Source organism: Chiloscyllium plagiosum, chromosome 28 (assembly GCF_004010195.1).
Source record: "Chiloscyllium plagiosum isolate BGI_BamShark_2017 chromosome 28, ASM401019v2, whole genome shotgun sequence".
Taxonomy (NCBI): domain Eukaryota; kingdom Metazoa; phylum Chordata; class Chondrichthyes; order Orectolobiformes; family Hemiscylliidae; genus Chiloscyllium; species Chiloscyllium plagiosum.
Window position 1 is genome coordinate 43,281,801 of NC_057737.1, and position 20,179 is coordinate 43,301,979.

The window sequence follows — 20,179 nt, forward strand, 5'->3', positions numbered from 1 at the left end:
TCGATTCTCCTGTTCCCTGGATGCTGCCTGACCTGCTGCGCTTTTCCAGCAACACATTTTCAGCTATGGTTTCTTTGAGTCATTCCTAACTTTCATGTTCTTTACCATTCAGTGGGCTGGTGTGCGTGAATGTGCCACTTGGTATGCTCCCTAAGATCTGCACAAGTTTGGCTTTCCAGCGTTTTGGAATGTCCTGTGCACTGCTATAAACAACGTACCATCCTCAATCAGGGAGGAAGTGTAAGGCTCTCTATTACATCCCATAGGTTCAAGCAGCACGTGTTGTATATTTCAAATACTGGGTCCTGTAAAAATTTGAATGAGGATTGTCCTTTTAAATGACCTCAAAGACTGTTTTCTAGAATAAATGTACCCGCTGCACAATGATTCCACAGGTCTGTTGGTGTCCTTTGTTCGGTGTCGTACTGGAGACATCACAGTTGAATTTAATTTGGTTCTGGAATCGATACAAACCAGGGTATCAGCTGTTTAAGCACTTTGTCCCCACCCTGTGTGGAACGTGCCGGGCGATAGCACATGCCATGCCTGCTTCTGCAGGAGAAAAAGGCTCCCCATCCCCATCAAGATGTGCAGGTTAGGTGGACCATGTGGAACACCTGGAGGAAACCCACGCAGACACTGGGCGAATGGGGAAGCTTCAGGCAGTTGCCTAAGGCTGGAATTGAACCCAGGTCCCTGGCACTGAGGGGCAGCAGTGCTAGCCCCTGAGCCACCTTGCCTTGAGGAGATTCATCTGAGCAGTCCCATGGATTAAGGAATGGAGTTGAGGTTCAGCTCGTGAAGCTGGGATTGCTTTCCTTGGAGCAAAGCAAATGGAGGGGAGATTTTGATGGAGATGTACACGATTGAGAGCCTCTGAGGTAGAAACTAAAACCGTTCCCATTTATTGATGGTGTTAGGACTAGGGAACGCATTTTAAGGGGGAATGCGAAGAGGAACATTTTTACGTAATCTGAAACTCTGTCTGTGAGGTTAATGGAAGCCAAGACCATGAAATTACATCAAAAAGAAGTTGCGTGGCCAGTTGAGGAAATGGAAAGGCATGCAGAGGTATATAAACGTGAGGAAATGCAGCTGGGTTGTTCCAGACAGCCAGCATTCGGCCACCCCCGTGCTGTTTTATTTTTCTCCTTGCTGACTTCTGTGCTTTTTATAAAATGGAACAGAATTGTGCCTGGTCCAATTCTTTCTCCTTGTGACCACCTTGACGTTAACATTTTGCTAGTGGTGTTCCACGTGCAACAGGATTGACCAGGATGTTGCAGTATTTTTATAGTGAAGTCTCCGCTGGGTTTGCCTGAGGTGCCTGTGTGGTTTTGAGTTGTTGACTTGTTCTTTGGCATTGCTTCCCATTTAGCACTCATTCAGAAAATGCTTCTGCGTTGGAAGGTGCTGGGTTCAATCCTCACTCCAGTCTTGAACAGGAAAATATAGTCCCGATTTCTGTGGTGCAGGAGTGCCGCACTGCAGTGCAATACTGCAGGAGTGCTGCACTGTCAGAGGTGCGGTTCACCAACTGAAAATTTCCTGTTTTGACATACAAGACGCCAGGTTAACTAGTCAGCATCGCACTGCTCTAAGTGCTAGCTTACTTTGGCTGCAGCATTCTGATGGCAAGTCTTTAATTTTTCACTGCCTATAGTACAGCAGAAATCAAAACTGCTGTGTAGGACAAAAAAAAACAGAAGTGACTGTCACGTTCCTGATACAAGTTCAATGTGGTTTGAACCGCACAGCAGTTCTGCTAATATACAGTAAATGTTAAAATATCTCCTGTGACCTCCTTACTTTGAAGCTGCAATATTCCCATCCCACACCCTCCAGCCTCTGAGCTGTTGGATTCCCAGATGTGCAAACTGTTCATTGTATTAAATATCAGAACGGTAGTGTTTTTTTTCCTTGCTTGGTCAGTAACTGAGGTACGAAACCCAAATACTGGAGAAACTCTGGTCTGGCAGCATCTGTTGAGAAAGAAACCGAGTTAGCGAAGGGCTTTTGCCCGAAATGTCGATTTTTTTCCTGCTCCTCGGATGCTGCCTGACCTGTGCTTTTCCAGCACCACTCTGATCTAAACTCTTAACGTTTCCAGTCCAGTGTGACCTTCAGCTGGTTCTGGTGAAGTCTTCCTGGACACTCAACATCGACGGTTTCTGTCCACAGGTGCTGCCTGACCTGCTGAGTTCCTCCAGTATTATGTGCAGATTTGCAGCATCTGCAGTATCTTGGCTTTTGTTCTAAAAGAAGAGAAGGTGCCGAGTTGCAGGGAGTGCTGCTGTATGATGGTTTACTTGCTGACTGAGCATTTTCTCTCGTGAATCTGCATCAAAATGCACTGCAGTAATTTGTAAAGACTCACCATCATAGAGTCATACAGCACAAAAACAGGCCCCTTGGCCCAACTCCTCTATGTCCACCAGGTTTCCGAAACTGAACTTGTCCCACTTAGCCTGTTTGGCCCATATCCCTCAAAACCTTTCCTATCCATGTTCCTGTCCAAATGCCTTTTAAATGTTGTAATTGTACCCGTCTCTACCTTTTCCACTGGCAGCTCATTCCATAAAAGCACCACTCTCCATAGAAAAAGTTATCCCTCAGGTCCACAGAATCCCTACGGTGTGGAAACGGCACCTTCGGCCCAACAGGTCCACACCGACCCTCAAAGTAACCCACCCAGACCCATTCCCCTACTACTGTACATTTACCTCCCACTAATGCACCTAACTACACATCCCGGAACACTATGGGGGAATCTAGCATGGCCAGTTTACCTGACCTGCACATCTTTTGATCGTGGGAGGAAACTGGAGCACACCCACAAGGAGAATGTGCAAACTCCACACACAGTTGCCTGAGGTGGGAATCGAACCTGGGACCACAGCACTGAGGTAACAGTACTCGCCACTGAGCCACACTGCTGCCCCCTTTAATTTTTTTTCTCCTCTCTCCTGTGCCCTTTTTGTTTTGGGCTCCCCCACTCTGGGGGGGAAAAGACCATGGGAATTCACCTTATCAATGCCCCTCATGATTTTATAAACTTCTGTACAGTCATCCCTCAGCCTCCGAAACTCAGGGGAACAAAATCCTCACTGCCTTTGTTACAGTCTCCAGTCTCTAACATCCTTGTAAATGTTTTTTTTTTGCACTCTTTCCTGTTTAATAACTTCCATTCTATAGTCGGGCAGTCTTCCAAATGTAACTTTACTACTGTAGTGTGCAGCTGTAACATGACCTCAACTCCTGTCGTCAGTGCTCTGACCAATGAAGCCAAGTGTGCCAAACCCCGCCTTCACCACCTTGTCTACCTATGACTCCCCTTTCAAGGAACAATGCCCCTGCACCCTTGGGTCTGTCTCTGTTTATCAGAAAACAAGGACTGCAGGTGCTTGGGAGCCCCCCCCCCCTCCCCCCCGCCACACCCCCACATTTCGGTTGGAGCTGTATTGCCTGTCCTTCACTATTACTGCATCAAAATCCATAGGATTCCATGCACTTTTTTTAGGATTGTACCGGTTCATGATGACAGCTTGCTGCCTTCTCCAGGGCAATTAGGGGCGAGCCTTGCCTGGGGCACCCAGATCCCACGAATAAGTGAAATGTCAGCAGTCCAGGGCCTTCAGAATGGGGGTCAGAGCTGTACCATGAGGCAAACTAGGCTGCTGCAGGGTGCTTGGGACTGGCCCTAATCCCATGTGCGCTGGATCGTGTTCACTTATTACCCCCCCCCCCCCCCTATCCTCGCCAGCCTGTGCTAACTCCTTCAGCAATGGTCTCATTTCAAAGCCTTCGTTCTTGTTTTGAGATGCCCCCGTGACCTCTCCCTTCCCAGGCCTATAAGTGTAATCGCTCTTGTATTCGATGATGGGAAAGTGCAGTTAATGTGCAGGCACCTTGTTTGAGTGGGACCACTTGCTTTTGGAACCTGCTGCATTCCTCAGTAGGACTGGGGCTGATCTGATTAGTCCATGTTCCTGCCCAGCCCCAGTCACTTCCACCCTTTTCCTTACTGATCCACCTCCTGTCTTGTTTTTGTTTTTTAAACGATTCAGTTCTGAAGTTCTCTTCCTCAAAAGGCAGCACAAACGAAGACCCACAGCCCTCTGACCGAAATGGGCAACCTCTTTGGTTCTCGAATCTCCCACATAAGGGAACCTTCCCTCTGCACCCACTGTCAATAAGACCCATCCGGATTATATTTATTTCTGTTACTATTGGATTGAAATAATCAAAACAGTTGCCGTCACTTTGGTACCTGGAAGGGTTATCCCTGAAGTGTTTTGAGGTGAAGAAGGCAGTGACACTGATACCATACCAGGTACACAAAGTCTAATTGTACATCCAGAAGGTTCTGGGGTCAATAGTACAGGAGAGCACTGGCTATTGTGATTTGAATATTGCTGGCTCAGAAACCTCTCCCACCCTCCCCCTTTTTTTTTTTTTGCTCCGCTTTCAATCTGCGTTTCCATTTAAAGATGGTCAAGCAGTTTTCCTTCTTTGCTTCTGCCAGATGCCATCATTGTGGCAAGCTTTTGCTCCAACAGTATCCAGCTCTTACTGAAATCCTGAAGTGTCTTAGCACTTGCTTTTCTCTCAGAGAGCTACCCCCCCCACCTCTAGCAGACGTGAGGGAATATGGATCTCTTATATTATGTTGATTCGAAATTAAAGGTTCACTTTGGTAAGCGACTGTTCCATGGCCAGTCCAAATCCTTTTGTGATTGTGTCTCAGTGTAGTTGATGGGTAGCATGGACAAGTTGGGCTGAAGGAGATGAACTTCTGACATTAGGGATAGGAAGAGATACCAGCTGAACACGTGGCTGCAAGGATAGTGCAGGAGGGAGGGTTTCGGGTACTTGGATAATTGGGGCTCATTCTGGGGAAGGTGGGGCCTGTACAAGCAGGCTGGTCTTCACTTCAACCAGAGGGGTACTAGTATCCTGGATGGGAAATTTGCTGGTGCTATTTGGGTGGGTTTAAACTAGCTCAGCAGGGGGATGGGAACCTGAGGTATAGTTGCAGTGCACAGGAGGATGAGAGTAGTGAGGACAGGGACAGGATTTCAGGGTCACAAGAATGTGCTGGCAGACAGCAAACTGGTTTGAAGTGTGTCTACTTCAATAGCAGGAGTTTCCGAAATAAGATAGGTGAGCTTGCAGCATGGATAGGTACCTGGGACTTCGATGTTGTGGCCATTTCGGAGACATGGACAGTGCAGGGTCAGGAATGAATGTTGCAGTTTCCAGGGTTTAGATCTTTCATTAAGGACAAGCAAGGAGGTAAAAGAGGGGAGGTGTGGCCTTGTTAGTCAAGGATAATGTAACGGTGGCTGAAAGAACTTTTGACGAGGACTCGTCTAGTGAGGTGGTGTGGGCTGAGGTTAGAAACAGGAGAGGATAGGTCACTCTGCTTGGAGAATTTTTTAGGAGTTCCAGGAAGGTGGAAGAGAGGATTGGCAAAAATATTCTGGGTAGGTGTGAAAGGAACAGGTGGTCATTATGGGGGACTTTAACTTCCCCAACATTGACTGGAAATGCTATAACTCTAGTATGTTGGATGGATCAGTTTTTGTCCAATGTGTACAGGAGGGTTTCCTGACACAGTATGTCAAAGGGCCGACAAGAGGGGAGGCCACACTGGATCTGGTGCTTGGTAATGAACCAGGCTAGGTGCTTGATTTAGTGGCAGGTGAGCAGTTTGGAGAGAGTGACCATAGTTCAGTTACATTTAGTTTAGCGATAGAAAAGGATAGGTACATGCCACAGGTCGCGTTATTGATGGGTCAGGGGCAATTATAATGCGATTAGGCAAGAATTAGGATGCATAGAATGGGTTAGCAAAATACAGGGGATGGGGACAGTCAATGTGGAGCTGGTTTAAGGAATAGATATTGCGTGTCCTCGATAGGCATGTCCCTGTCAGGCAGGGAGAAAGTGATAAGGTAGGTGAGCTTGCAGCATGGATAGGTACCTGGGACTTCAATGTTGTGGCCATTTCAGAGACATGGATAGAGCAGGGTGAGAAATGGATGTTGCAGTTTCCAGGGTTTAGATCTTTCATTAAGAACAAGCAAGGAGGTAAAAGAGGGGGAGGTGTGGCCTTGTTAGTCAAGGATAGTGTAACGGTGGCTGAAAGAACTTTTGACGAGGACTCGTCTAGTGAGGTGGTGTGGGCTGAGGTTAGAAACAGGAGAGGATAGGCACTGCTTGGAGAATTTTTTAGGTCTCCGCTGAGTTCCAGGAAGGTGGAAGAGAGGATTGGCAAAAGTATTCTGGGTAGGTGTGAAAGGAACAGAGTGGTCATTATGGGGGACTTTAACTTCCCCAACATTGACTGGAAATGCTATAACTCGAGGATGTTGGATGGATCAGTTTTTGTCCAATGTGTACAGGAGGGTTTCCTGACACAGTATGTCAAAGGGCTGACAAGAGGGGAGGCCACACTGGGTCTGATGCTTGGTAATGAACCAGGCTAGGTGCTTGATTTAGTGGCAGGTGAGCAGTTTGGAGAGAGTGACCATAATTCAGTTACATTTAGTTTAGCGATAGAAAGGGATAGGTACATGCCACAGGTCGAGTTATTGATGGGTCAAGGGCAATTATAATGCGATTAGGCAAGAATTAGGATGCATAGAATGGGTTAGCAAAATACAGGGGATGGGGACAGTCAATGTGGAGCTGGTTTAAGGAATAGATATTGCGTGTCCTCGATAGGCATGTCCCTGTCAGGCAGGGAGAAAGTGATAAAGTAAGGGAACTCTGGTTTACTGCAGAAGCTGTGTCTCTTATTAAGCCGAAGAAGGAGGCTTCTGTGTTGATGAGGCGATGGAGAGTTACAGATTAGCCAGGAAGGATTTAAAGGGAGAGTTAAGAAGAGCAAAGAGATGACACGAGCAGTCTTTAGCAAATAGAATAAAGGAGAACCCTAAAGCTTTCTATAGGTATGTGAGGAATTAAAAGGATGACTAGGATAGGAATAGGGCCAGTCAAAGACAGAAGTGGGAAGTTGAGTGTGGACCCTGTAGAGATCGGAGAGGTGCTAAACAAACATTAATCATCGGTTTTCACTAAGGAAAAGGAGAAAATTGTAGAGAAGAAGAATGAGGTACAAGATATTAGACTGGAAAGGATCGAGGTTAGTTACGAACAGGTGTTATCAATTCTAGAAGGAGGGAAAGTAGAAAAGTCCCCTGGGCCAGATGAGATTTATCCGAGGATTCTCTGGGAAGCTAGGGAGGAGATAGCAAAGGAGAAAATTGTAGAGAAGAAGAATGAGGTACAAGATATTAGACTTGAAAGGATCGAGGTTAGTTACGAACAGGTGTTATCAATTCTAGAAGGAGGGAAAGTAGCAAAGTCCCCTGGGCCAGATGAAATTTATCCGAGGATTCTCTGGGAAGCTAGGGAGGAGATAGCAGAGCCTTTGGCTTTGATATTTGAGTTATTGTCTGTAGGTTTAGTACCAGGGGATTGGAGGATTGCAAATGTTATGCCCTTGTTGAAGAAGGGCAGTAGAGATGACCCAGGTAATTATAAACCAGTGAGCTTTACATCTGTTGTAGGAAAACTTTTGGAAAGGATTAAAAAAGATAAGCTTTATAATCATCTAGCAAGCAACAATTTGATTGCAGATAATCAACATGGATTCGTCAAGGGCAAGTCGCGTCTCTCAAACCTCAACTGAGATTTTTGAGATAGTGACCAAGCATGTAGATGAGGATAGGGCAGTTGACATGGTATACTTGGACTTCAGTATAGCCTTTAAGGTTCCACATGGTGGGCTGTTGGAGTAAGTGCAGAGGCATGGAATTGAAGGCGATTTGGCAGTTTGGATTAGAAACTGGCTTTCTGAAAGTGGTGGTTGATGGAAAATATTCAGCCTGGAGTCCGGTTACTAGTGGTGTGCCACAAGGATCTGTTTTGAGACCACTGCTGTTTGTCATTTTTATAAGTGACTTAGACACAAGCATAGGTCGATGGATTAGTAAATTTGCAGACGACACTAAAGTCGGTGGAGTAGTGGACAATTTGGAAGAATGTTACCAGTTGCGGGGGGACTTGGATTAACTGCAGAATTGGGCTGAGAGGTGGCAAGTGGAGTTGAATGCAGCTAAATGTGAGGTGATTCACTTTGGGAAGAATAATGGGAAGGCAGAGCACTGGGTCAATGGAAAGATTCTTGGTCGTGTGGATGTGCAGAGGATTCTTGGAGACCAAGTACGTTCCTGAAAGTTGCCAGCACAGTTTGATAGTGCTATTAAGAAGACATTCGGTGTGTTAGGTTTCATTGGGAGAGGGATTGAGTTCTGGAGCCATGATGTTATGCTGCAACTATACAAAATGCTGGTGTGGCCTCACTTGGAATATTGTGTGCAGTTCTGGTCGCCATATTTTGGGATGGATGTGGAAGCATTGGAAAAGGTGTAGAGGAGATTTACCAGCATGTTGCCTGGTCTGGAGGGAAGGTCTTATGAGGACAGGCTGAGAGGCTTTCGTCTGTTCTAATTGGAAGGAAGAAGACTGGGGGGGGTGGGGAGGTTTGATAGAGACATAAAAGATGATCAGAGGATTCGGTAGGATAGACAGTGAAAGTCTTTTTTCTAGGATGATGTCAGCTTGAACGAGGGGGCATAACTACAAATTGAGGGGTGATAGATTAAGACAGATGTCAGAGGCAGGTTCTTTACTCGGTGTTAAGGGTGTGGAATGCCCTACCTGCTAATGTAGTCAACTCAGCCACATTAGGGAGATTTAAACAAGCCTTGGATAAGCACAATAATGACGATGGGATAGTGTAGGGGGGCGAGCTGAGAATAGTTCACAGGTTGGCGCAACATTGTGGGCCGAAGGGCCTGTTCTGCACTGTGTTGTTCTATGTTCTGTGACTGACTGGTTCTGGTCAGGGACTCAAATGTTCGACTCTACATGGGCTTCCCTGGAGCGAGCAGTTTGATTGCTTCACCTCTTCATGCTGAGATTGTCCCCACACATGTTCATGTTACACATCTGTCTCTGAACTGGCAGCTCATACACTGTCTTTGACACACAGGAAACTGCAATAACTGCACAGTCAGGTATCCCAACACCAAGTCACCCTTTATTTACTCGTGCACAGTACACTGGCTGTGGCCAGCCAGCTCAGAGTCTGACTCCCCTGGCTGGCCAATATAAAGAGGGCTTTCCCGATTTAGCCCGGGTTAACACCTCCAATCGATGACTTTTGAAGTCGGGTTCACCTGGTTCCAATTACTACAGAAACCTTGAAGACTAAAGGCAAAATACTGCTGGGAACACAATGCTGGAGAAACTCAGCAGGTCTGGTACCGTCTGTGAAGAGAGAAACCGTTAACGTTTTGAGTCCAGTATGACTCCTGCTCAGAACTGAAGGAAATCACGGTGAACGTCTCTGGGAATCTTGGGACCTCGCCTGGAGTCGGCTCAGATTGGGCAGCAGATAGAATCCAATGGAAAGCAAGCAGGACAAAAGACTGAAGAGTGTGGCACTATCTCTGCTCAGTTCATTGGTGACTGGGAATGGGTCATTGGCTGTGCTGGGTCTTGAGATGCCTGCGAAATGTGCTGGAATCGACTGTCACCTGGTTAGATCCACAAATGTAGCGTTAAGCTCCACATTCTCTCCTTTTTTCATTCGGATTCCTCTTTTTGGCAGCCGATCTTGGTTGAGATGTTATGCTGAGCACTTCAAACTCTGGTTCAGATCTCACTGTTGTTGGAGACTGATGAGATTCCTCTGATCAAATAGAAAGTTCTTTTTTTTCTCCTGTGCAGATGGATAGCGGATGCATCCTTTATTCTTGCAAGGAATCCCTTGCTCTCTCATAGGCTGAGCTGAACTCTGAGGAGAAGGTGAGGTCTGCAGATGCTGGAGATCAGCATTCCTGAAGAAGGGCTTGTGCCCGAAGCGTCGATTCTCCTGTTCCCTGGATGCTGCCTGGCCTGCTGCGCTTTTCCAGCAGCACATTTTCAGCTCTGAGCTGAACTCTGGCTTATTTATCCCCTCTGAATGAACGAAGAATTTGTATACATTGATATACAGCTCCCTTTTTTAATTTTTGAGGGTTTAAACTTAAAATCCTGGAGCTTTAATTTTAAATGAAGCCTCCCACTTGTTTGTTGCAACATTACTGTAGCTATTTCAGTCAGTGACCATTTTTATCCTGTTATTTTTATCTTTTTGAATGAAGATTAGTTTCCAAGACTGTTGCAGGTCCGTTACTACTTTTGAGTTTCTCTTTCTAGAGTGAGATGGTTGAAACTTTTAAAAGTCTGATTCAGCATCTGCAATTGCATTTGTAGTCAAACTATCTGTTTGCCTGTCCAGATGGGCACAGCTAGTCTTTTGGATTTGATAAAGATAAAGGAGGGTTTTTTTTTTTGTGACTCATGGAGTCATACAGCATGGAAACAGACCCTTCGGTCCAACCAGTCCATGCTGAACATAACCCAAACTAAACTCATCCCACCTGCCTGACTCTGACCTGTAGCCCTCCAAACCTTTTCTATGCGTATTTATCTAAGTGTCTCTTTAAACGCTGCAACTGCACCCCGCATCCACCACTTCCTGAGGAAGTTCATTCCACACATGAGCCACCCTCTGCTTTTTAAAAAGAAATTGCTCTGCATGTCTTTTTAAAATTACTCTCATTTTAAAAATGTGCCCCCAAGCCTTGAAATCCTCCATCTTAGGGACAAGGCAGCTGCCATTAACCCTATCTATACCCCTCATGATTTTGGAAATCTGTAAGCTCACCTCAATCTCCTTCCCTTCAGTGGGGAAAACAAAGTCTCAGCCTTTTGTTATAAATCAAACCTTCTATACTCGCAACATCCTGGTAAATCTCTAAACCTTCCGTAGGTTAATAATATCCTTCCTCTAACGAGGTGACCAGAACTCTGCAAGAGGCCTTACCAATGTCCAATACGTGACATCCCAACATAGTCAACATGACATACTCGAAGGACTCAGCAATGAAGGCAAACATGCAAATCACCTTTTTTAACCACCCTGTGTATATGTGACACAAACTTGAAAATTATGTACCTGAACCCTTCACTCCCTCTGTTCTACAACACTACCCAAGACCCTACCGTTAATTGTATACGATGTGGAGGTGTCAGTGTTGGACTGGGGTGAAATTTAAAAATCACACAACACCAGGTTATAATCCAACAGGTTTATTTGGAAGCATTACTTTTCAGAGCACTGCTCCTTCATCAGGTAACTTGGGGGAGGGTGGACAGGATCATAGAATTTATAGCAAAACATTAGTGTCATGCAACTAAAACGATATATTGAACAAACCTAGATTGCTGGTAAGTCTCCCATCTTTTAGAATGGGTTGCAGCTTTTGGTTCATTAATATGTAAATCCCAGAACAATTACTAAGTCGCATGCTCAAGATAACTTAAGGTTTTATGAAAAGGTGACATCACCGCTCAGACAATACATTAAAGGTGGGAGGTTAGAGTCTGTCTGTATCCCAATCTTGAGTCAGATTGGTTCTATTTCCAAAGTAGGAATTTATAAAATGTTACACAGACTGACTGTCTGCAGATTGTGTGCTTTTGCAAAATTTGTGAAGGTTTGTAGCTCAGGTTGAGGTTTAGGGTGTAGGTTTGCTCGCTGAGCTGTAGGTTTGATATCCAAACATTTCATTACCTGGCTGGGTAACATCATCATTGGCGACCTCCAAGTGAAGCGAAGCTGTTGTCTCCTGCTTTCTATTTATGTTTGTCCTGGATAGGGTTCCTGGGGTTTGTGGTGATGTCATTTTCTGTTCGTTTTGAGGGGTTGATAGATGGTATCTAGATCTGTGTGTTTGTTTATGGCGTTGTGGTTGGAGTGCCAGGCCTCTGGGAATTCTCTGGCATGTCTTTGCTTAGCCTGTTCCAGCAGAGCCACCACACACTACAGCACAGACGGACTTCGGAAAACAGAGGAGAACCACCTATACAACGTATTCAAGAAGAACGGATACTCAAAAAATACAGTGCCCAGATTCCTCAAGAACAAACCACGACAAGCAGACCAAAGGAAGAAAGTTAGCCACCAGGATACACTAACACCAGCTAGCCACAAAAAGACACGACCCTCTCTCCCCCGTAGCCCTACACACGGATGAAAAAAACCACCAATTCGACTAGGACAACACATCTATCCCGGGACGGGCTGAGCAAAGACATGCCAGAGAATTCCTAGAGGCCTGGCACTCCAACCACAACGCCATAAACAAACACACAGATCTAGATACCATCTATCAACCCCTCAGAAAATGAACAGGAAATGACATCACCACAAATCCCAGGAACCCTATCCAGGACAAACATATAAGTAGAAAGCAGGAGACAACAGCTTTGCTTCACTTGGAGGTCGCCACTGATGATGTTACCTAGCCAGGTAATGAAACATCTGGATATCAAACGTACAGCTCACGAGCAAACCTACACCCTAAAGATTGTGTGCTTTTTGAGCAAAATAGAATGTATCTGCAAATACGATTATACAAGCCTGCCCCTGTCTGTTGTACCAAAATGTAACTAAATCTGCAGTTACAGATACCTGATGATTACTAGAGACTTCCAACAGAACAGTTATTGATCTCTGCTTCCTGTTTCCCATTAGCCAAAAATCCTCTTTAATGTCTTGTTCTTCTTTAACGGCCAGCTTTTGCAGCCTGGCTTTATTGTAACCAAAGTGAAATGGCTGCCGGTTAATTTCAAGTGAACCATTCTTCCCTTAGACAGAAGTTACTTAATTTGAGGTCCTTTCCTGTCTCCCGTTTGCCCAGATGCTTCCAATTCTCACACCTTCTTAAAACTGTTATTGAAGGGTTAATCAAGTTCTGAATGTGTCTCATGAAGATTAAGATTTTATTTGACTTATCTTATTGTCACATGTACCGAGATGGTGAAATGTATTGTTTTTGTGTGCTAACCAAATAAATCATACCTTACATAAGTACATTCAGGTGATAGAATGGAATGCAGAATACTGTTGCAGCTATGGACAATGCAGAGAATTAACACTAAACTATGAAGTATTCCAATGTGACACGTCTGTTGCGGCTTTCGCTTTGAAAGACCATTTATTTGAGAGAAGTTAGAAGTTTGTTTTACATGTTGCTGATTTTTAAAGTGGAAATATTCTTAACATTTCTTAAATCTGCAACATGAAGACTTGTATGGTTGTGACACAGGGGTGTATTTGTCAGCTCTAACATTGTGGGAGGCTCTTAAAGAAGCTCCAATAGTCACCTCTGATTTGCTCCCTCACTGATGACTGAAGGCTGAGTTGAGGATGTGGTTAAGCTGTTCTCGTGTCTTTGAGTAGTGTTGACGTCAGCTGCAGGGATTGGTAATGAGCTCGCACACCAGGGTTCTGAAAGTGGTATGTTACCATCTGCGTAAACACTGGTTGACCCATCAGGCATCTGACAACTGGAATTTGATCAGCCTTGCACATCGCTGTAAGGCTGCATTACATGTCTAACATAGGGCTTTAAACACTGAAATTCTGGATCAGTGGTGCTGGAAGAGCACAGCAATTCAGGCAGCATCCAACGAGCAGCAAAATCGACGTTTCGGGCAAAAGCCCTTCATCCTGATGAAGGGCTTTTGCCCGAAACGTCGATTTTGCTGCTCGTCGGATGCTGCCTGAATTGCTGTGCTCTTCCAGCACCACTGATCCAGAATCTGGTTTCCAGCATCTGCAGTCATTGTTTTCACCTTGTTGATTTAAACACTGAAAGCCAAAGCAAGAATTTGAGTTTCATTGATATTTAGTGATCCATTTGAAATTGAAACGGGGGCGTTTTGTAAGGCGGGCTGCTAAAGCAGGACCTCTCTGAAGAATTCAAGCATCATTTCAGAATGTACCTTGCCCCAGTTTAATATTAGGAAAAACTGGAGCTAAATTCTTCAGCTTTCACCGCCTCCTGTGGTTCAAATCGATGTTCTTCCTTCGTCGAATCAGATGAGGGTTTGCAAATTGTTGCATTCCTCAGCTGTAAGCTCAAATCCTCCAACCATCTCACGACCAATGTCAAACTCTTCAACTCGATTCTTCCAACATGGGTTTCCTGTCATTGGGAAGCTCTAACACGAAGGTTCTATCGTCCGACATTGGGGCATAAGTAGACCATTCAACTCATTGAGTCTAGTCCGCCAGCCAATGAGATTGTGGGTGATCTGAGAATCCTTCACTCCTTTCCTGCCTTTTTCCATGTAACTCTTGGCTCCCTTGCTGATTAAGCGAATCTGTCTCGGCCTTGGATATATAGCATAGCCCTCTGCAATAGGAAGTCCACAGATTCGCTACCTGCTGAGGGAAAATTATCTCTATCTTAAATGGGCAATCCCTTTTTCTGAGATTATACCCATCGGTTCTGAGACTCTGCCAGAAGGGGAAACCAGCTTTCCAAGTCTACCCTGTCAAATTCCCTACTTGATTTTTTTAAAAAAATTTATGGTAGGTGTCTTTCCCTAAGATGGGGGAGTTTCACAAAAATAGGAGGCACGTTTTTAAGGTGGGAGGAGAGAGAGATTTAAAAAAGACATAGTCATAGAGATATACAGCATGGAAATAGACCATTCAGTCCAACTCGTCCATGCCAACTAGACAACCTAATCTAGCCCCGTCTGCCAGCACTTGGCCCATATCTCTGTAAACCGTTCCTATTGATATACCCATCCAAATGCCTTTTAAATGCTGTAATTGTACCAGCCTCCACCACTTCCTCTGGCAACTCATTCCATACACGTACCACACTCTGTGTGGAAAAAGTAGCCCCTTAGGTCCCTTTTTAACTCTTTCTCCTCTCGCCCTAAACCTACGCCCTCTAGTTCTGGACTCTCCCATCACTGGGCAAATTACTTTTCACAGGGTGAATCACGTGTGGAATGAACTTTCTGAGGAAGTGGTAGATGTGGGTGCAATTCTTTAGTAGACATTTTGATAAGGACATGAGTAGGAAAAGTTTGGAGGGATGTGGGCCAGGAGCAGGCAGGTGGGACTAGTTTAGTTTGGGATTATGTTCGGCACGGACTGGTTTGACTAAAGGGTCTGTTTCCGTGCTGTATGGATCTGACTTTATGCCTGTGTATGTCAGCACGCTGGGTCTAATCCGTGGTCATATCCTCACCCAACAGTTTTTCCGATTGATATTAAATCCGTGATCATGTTCCTCTTTATCTTCTCCACCTTTTAGATTCCCACACATGTTCTCCCCCCAACCCCCCCCCCCCACCTCATTAATGCTGTGGCATCACAACCTGTTTTATTGCTGAATAATGGAGTCCACCATTAGTTGTCTGGAACGTGGACCCCACTCCTCGCACTTGAGGCTTCCTTCCTCACGATCTTCCCTCGTGCCTGTTTCTTCCATTGTTGCTTTCAACCCCGTGCAAGCTCTGCCAGCTTTCCGATTTCAATCCTGTACAAGATCCATCTAATTTTACATCCTTGTTGTAATGTCCTCCTAGGTGGTTTGCTGCGTGCAAAAAAAACTGTTGAAATAAGTCCTAGACCTAATGACAGACTGGCATGCTGGCTTTGTTGATGTATTACAAAACTGTTTCGGTGCTTTGTGCTGATTCTGTAAAACGTCTTTTTAGCTCATTACGATCTAAACACAACTTAGCTGTTAGTCTGCACGCACAAGGGTACACGCTCTAATTGGAAAGGTGAAAGATTATATCCAATAACAATTCTGCAAGTCAGTGGGGGTACACTGTGGAATGGCAATGTTTTTGTTTAATGGAAAAATAACCATTTAGCAGTTTGCCTATAGTTAGTTGCCTGTCATTCAGAGTGCTTGATGTGGTAAACTACCATTGATTCAATGCTTCCTCCTTCCTGCCTGTTAATCTCTTCATCATCCACTCCCTCCGTCACCAATGTTAACAGCAGTGTATGCTATCTACAAGATGCACTGCAGAAATCCACCCAAGGATCCATGGCGCACCTTCCAAGTCCATGACCACTAACCTCTAGAAGGACAAGGGTAGCAGATACATGTGAATAGCTTTCCCTGCAAGTTTCCCGCTAAGCTACTTGCCGTCCTGACTTGGGGCAATGGAATCTACCGTGAGGGTTGACTGTCGTAGCAGAGAATAGGTTAAAGGGTGTGGGGGTGTTAAAGAAAAGGGGATAAACAAATGTGGGCCATGTGGGATTAGAGCTGCTACTTTGATCAAATAGCCTGTGCATATATTGGAATCTCAACGTGAAGGCCTCTGAGCAAGAGATTGGCTTTTTGTTTTATCCCCTAATTGTTTACCTGTCACTTTTTTTTTGTGAATTAAAGTCATCTTTTTGTTTCTAGCTTGATGTGACTAATGGAAGTTAACAGGAGTTCATGTCATACCGTTTGAGTAGAATGGGGTGTCCCTAGGAGTTGAGCAGCTCCTCTAATTGTTTTTTCCTCCCCGTTGTACATTTTCCTGCAGTGCAACGTAGGAGACGTTCAGTAAATGCTGGAAATCCAAAACACAATGCCGGAGAAACCCAGCAGGTCTGGCAGCAGCCGTGGAGAGAGAATCTGTACACGTTGAGAGTTTGGTATGACTCTCTCTTCCTGGTTCTGAGGAGTCCTAACAGATTGGAAATGTTAACTGTTTGTTTCTCCAGCATTGTGTGTTTGAGCAGCTTACTCATTGGGTAAGAAGAGTTGTTGAGAATGGCATACAGTACAAGAGTCGGTGTTGGTGTTTGCCATTCAAACCCCACTATCCTGCACTTTTGCAGGCAATTAAGTTAAGATTAGACCTGCTTCTCCTGTTTTTCCAGGCAGTGCATTCCAGATCTCCTCCCTTGGATAAAATTCGTTTGAATTTTACAGTATAGAAGGAGGCCATTTGACCCATTGTCTGTACTGGCTCTTAAGAGAGCTACCCAGCTTGTTCCACACTCCAGCTCTATCTCCGTAACCCTCTAACTTCATCGCTTTCACATACACATCCAACTCGCTTTTGAAACCTCGCATGGATTCTGCCTCCACAAATCTCCCAGACGACTCGTTACAAATCCTAACAACTCTCGAGTGAAGAGATTTCTCTTCATTACACTCCTAGCTCTCTTGTTGACACTGAAATTCTAACCCCCAAGTACTGACATAGCAACATAGTAACAGAATCTTCTCCATTACCCAGTCAAAATTGTTCATAATTGTGAACACCTCAATAAGGTCACTACTTAATCTTGTCTGCTGCCCCTTTTTTTTTAATGGTTGTTGCTTTCTCCAGTTACCTTGAGTCTGTTTCTGCTTTTCCTGGTCGTAAGAACACTGGTATTGTGTGTGTTTTTGCTCATTCCTTTTGACTTACTGTGGCGTTCTGTGTATCTTGCCTGACAGGTAACGGAACTGAATGAAGCCCTTTCCAACGAGGAACGGAACCTTCTCTCCGTCGCCTACAAGAACGTGGTGGGGGCGCGGCGCTCCTCTTGGCGGGTCATCAGCAGCATCGAGCAGAAGACCTCGGCCGACGGCAACGAGAAGAAGATCGAGATGGTGCGGGCCTACAGAGAGAAGATAGAGAAGGAGCTGGAGTCCGTGTGCCAAGACGTGCTCTACCTCCTGGACAATTACCTGATCAAAAACTGCAGCGACACGCAGCACGAGAGCAAGGTCTTCTACCTGAAGATGAAGGGGGACTATTACCGCTACCTCGCCGAGGTGGCGTCCGGGGAGAAACGTGCCGCGGTGGTAGAGTCCTCGGAGAAGGCCTATGGGGAGGCCCACGAGATCAGCAAGGAGCACATGCAGCCCACGCACCCCATTCGGCTGGGCCTGGCCCTCAACTATTCGGTCTTCTACTATGAGATCCAGAACGCCCCCGAACAGGCCTGTCACCTGGCGAAGACCGCCTTTGACGACGCCATCGCCGAGCTGGACACCCTCAATGAGGACTCCTACAAGGACTCCACCCTCATCATGCAACTCCTCCGCGATAACCTGACGCTGTGGACGAGCGATCAGCAGGACGACGAAGGTGGCGAGGGCAACAATTAAGTCCCGGGCTGGGTGGGGGGGTGGGGGTTAAAGGGGGAAACTGGCTGCTCCAGCTGTGACCGCAGTCTTTTTATTTCCACTCGGGGTGGGGAGGGAGGGAGCCTCCCCTGGTTACCCCCCTCCCTTCCCTCACTCTCCGCCCTTCGTTGACGCCTCTTCGACATTTTGCCAAAACACCACTAGCGGAAGGTCAGACTTGGCTGTGCTGGTACAGAATGGGAGCCACACACACACTGGCATCTGGACTGTCCTGTAGTTAAATAAGTGGAGCTGTTTCATTTTAACGTAAAGCTAGACTGAAGCAAAACTTGAATGATGAGGTCTGCACATTTTAAACAACAAAAAAATTACTCTTGTGGTTTCAGTAACCTTTTCATTGTTTAAAAAGGAACTTAAAAAAAAAAATCAAGTGTTAATGAAATGCAGTATTAAAATATTTTTTTATTTGTTTGCCTATTTAAGAAAAACAAAAAAATAGTAATTTATAATCTATAAATGTGTCCCTGAACTCCCCAAGCCCCCAGTTAAAATAACTGTGGCTACAGTCCTGAAAGAACATCTTCACAATTTGATGTTCCAGTCTGTTTCAACAGGAAACAACCCGCTAAGGAAATTTGCAGATTTATCAGACAAGGTCTTTGTTTAAACCCGTTGACAAATGTATTTCTTTTTTTTTAATTTTTGAAGCACCTTTTCATCAGAATTTAGAAACCCTAGACAATTGGTTACTAAGGACCTGCCATTTTACACCACGGACTAGTTTCACTACCCTTTAGCCCCCTCTGTTACTGGAAATACGGGATAACTTTTTTGGGTCAGGCTGAATCAAAGGCAGATTTCATAGAAGACAAATAATGGGAACTGATCTTCAAGCAGCTTATTTGTGTTTTTTAAAAAAAAACGCACTTGCCTATTATGCCATCTTATCAAGTGTAATATGATTATTATGCTCCAATATTGTGCATGCTGGTGACGTATTTAAACAGTAGCTGAGATTTATTAACTTATAGGCGTGATGTATTCTTCTGGCGAAAATACTAGTCTTCAAATGTAACTGATTTGCTGAAGTACGCTCTACCCAAATGGTCGTAACAGTTAATTGGTCTGTTATGGACGTTACTATCGTGACATGCGATTATGTAATTGATCTGTTGAAAGCACCAATGTTTTAGCTTAATCTTAATGTCTGGTGTTTTGTTAATAGTGAAATTATTACAGTGTAGGAGCATTTACCAGAACTTGTTAGTATGAGGCTTCTGTTTGTGCTTTTTGTCATGTTACGCAGTGAACTCTCAGTTTGCGCAAGTGACTTGATTATTTTAACTCTCTCTGGTTCAGTGTATCTGTGGGGAACCTCTTTCACACAATGGAGCATTCCTTAACAGTTTTATCGGTAATGGAATATCTTGAATGTGAGTCATTATGTAGTCGCACACAGGCTAATAAAATTGCAAATCAGTTCTACTGCTAATGCCTCTTGATTCTTTTTTTTCTGTGGGTGAGCCACAAATTGAGCTATTGGATGATCTTTGACCGGAAGGTCCTTGTGTTGGTGGGGCACGGGGAATGCAAACGGTGCCCATTTTGCCAAGCCCAGCTGGATGGTTGGGTGCTGCTTGTCTGTGTGGGTACCACCTTTGGTCAAAGATGTGATTCACCCAACACGGTTTGTTTCAAATATGCAAAATGGGACTCTTGAGTTTCCAATGCAAGATTTGCACCACCTCCCTAAAGGTGTGCAGCTGGGCTATATGGTGTGTACAGCAGTACATCGGAAGAAATGATTTCCCCATGATCCCATGAGCAGTTCCCCAAAGTGATGGCCTAGTGGTATTATCACTGGACTGTTAATCCAGAGACCCAAGTGTCTGGGTTCAAATCCTGCCACAGCAGATGGTGGAATTTGAATTTCAATAAAGAATCTGGAATTAAGAGTCTAATAATGATCAGGAATTTGTTGTCAGAAAAAACCTATCTGGTTCACCTAATACCCTTCAGGGAAGGAAACTGCCAATCCTTATCTGCTCTGGTCTACATGTGACTCCAGACCCACCACAATGTGGTTGACACCTACCCTCTGGGCAATTAATGATGGATAATAAATGCTGGCCTAGTCAGAGATGCCCACATCCTGT

General features: G+C 45.0%; 1 protein-coding gene across 1 annotated transcript in view; it reads left to right on the plus strand.

Annotated features, from left to right (window-relative positions):
• LOC122564154 (14-3-3 protein gamma-1) overlaps positions 1-19,508 on the plus strand; it is a 77,078-nt gene extending 57,570 nt beyond the window's left edge. Inside the window, exon 2 of the mRNA XM_043718796.1 lies at positions 17,388-19,508. Within this exon, the coding sequence (XP_043574731.1) occupies positions 17,388-18,044 (657 nt within the window). The 3' untranslated portion in view covers positions 18,045-19,508. The remainder of the gene's footprint in view (positions 1-17,387) is intronic.
• Positions 19,509-20,179: the final 671 nt, after the last annotated feature.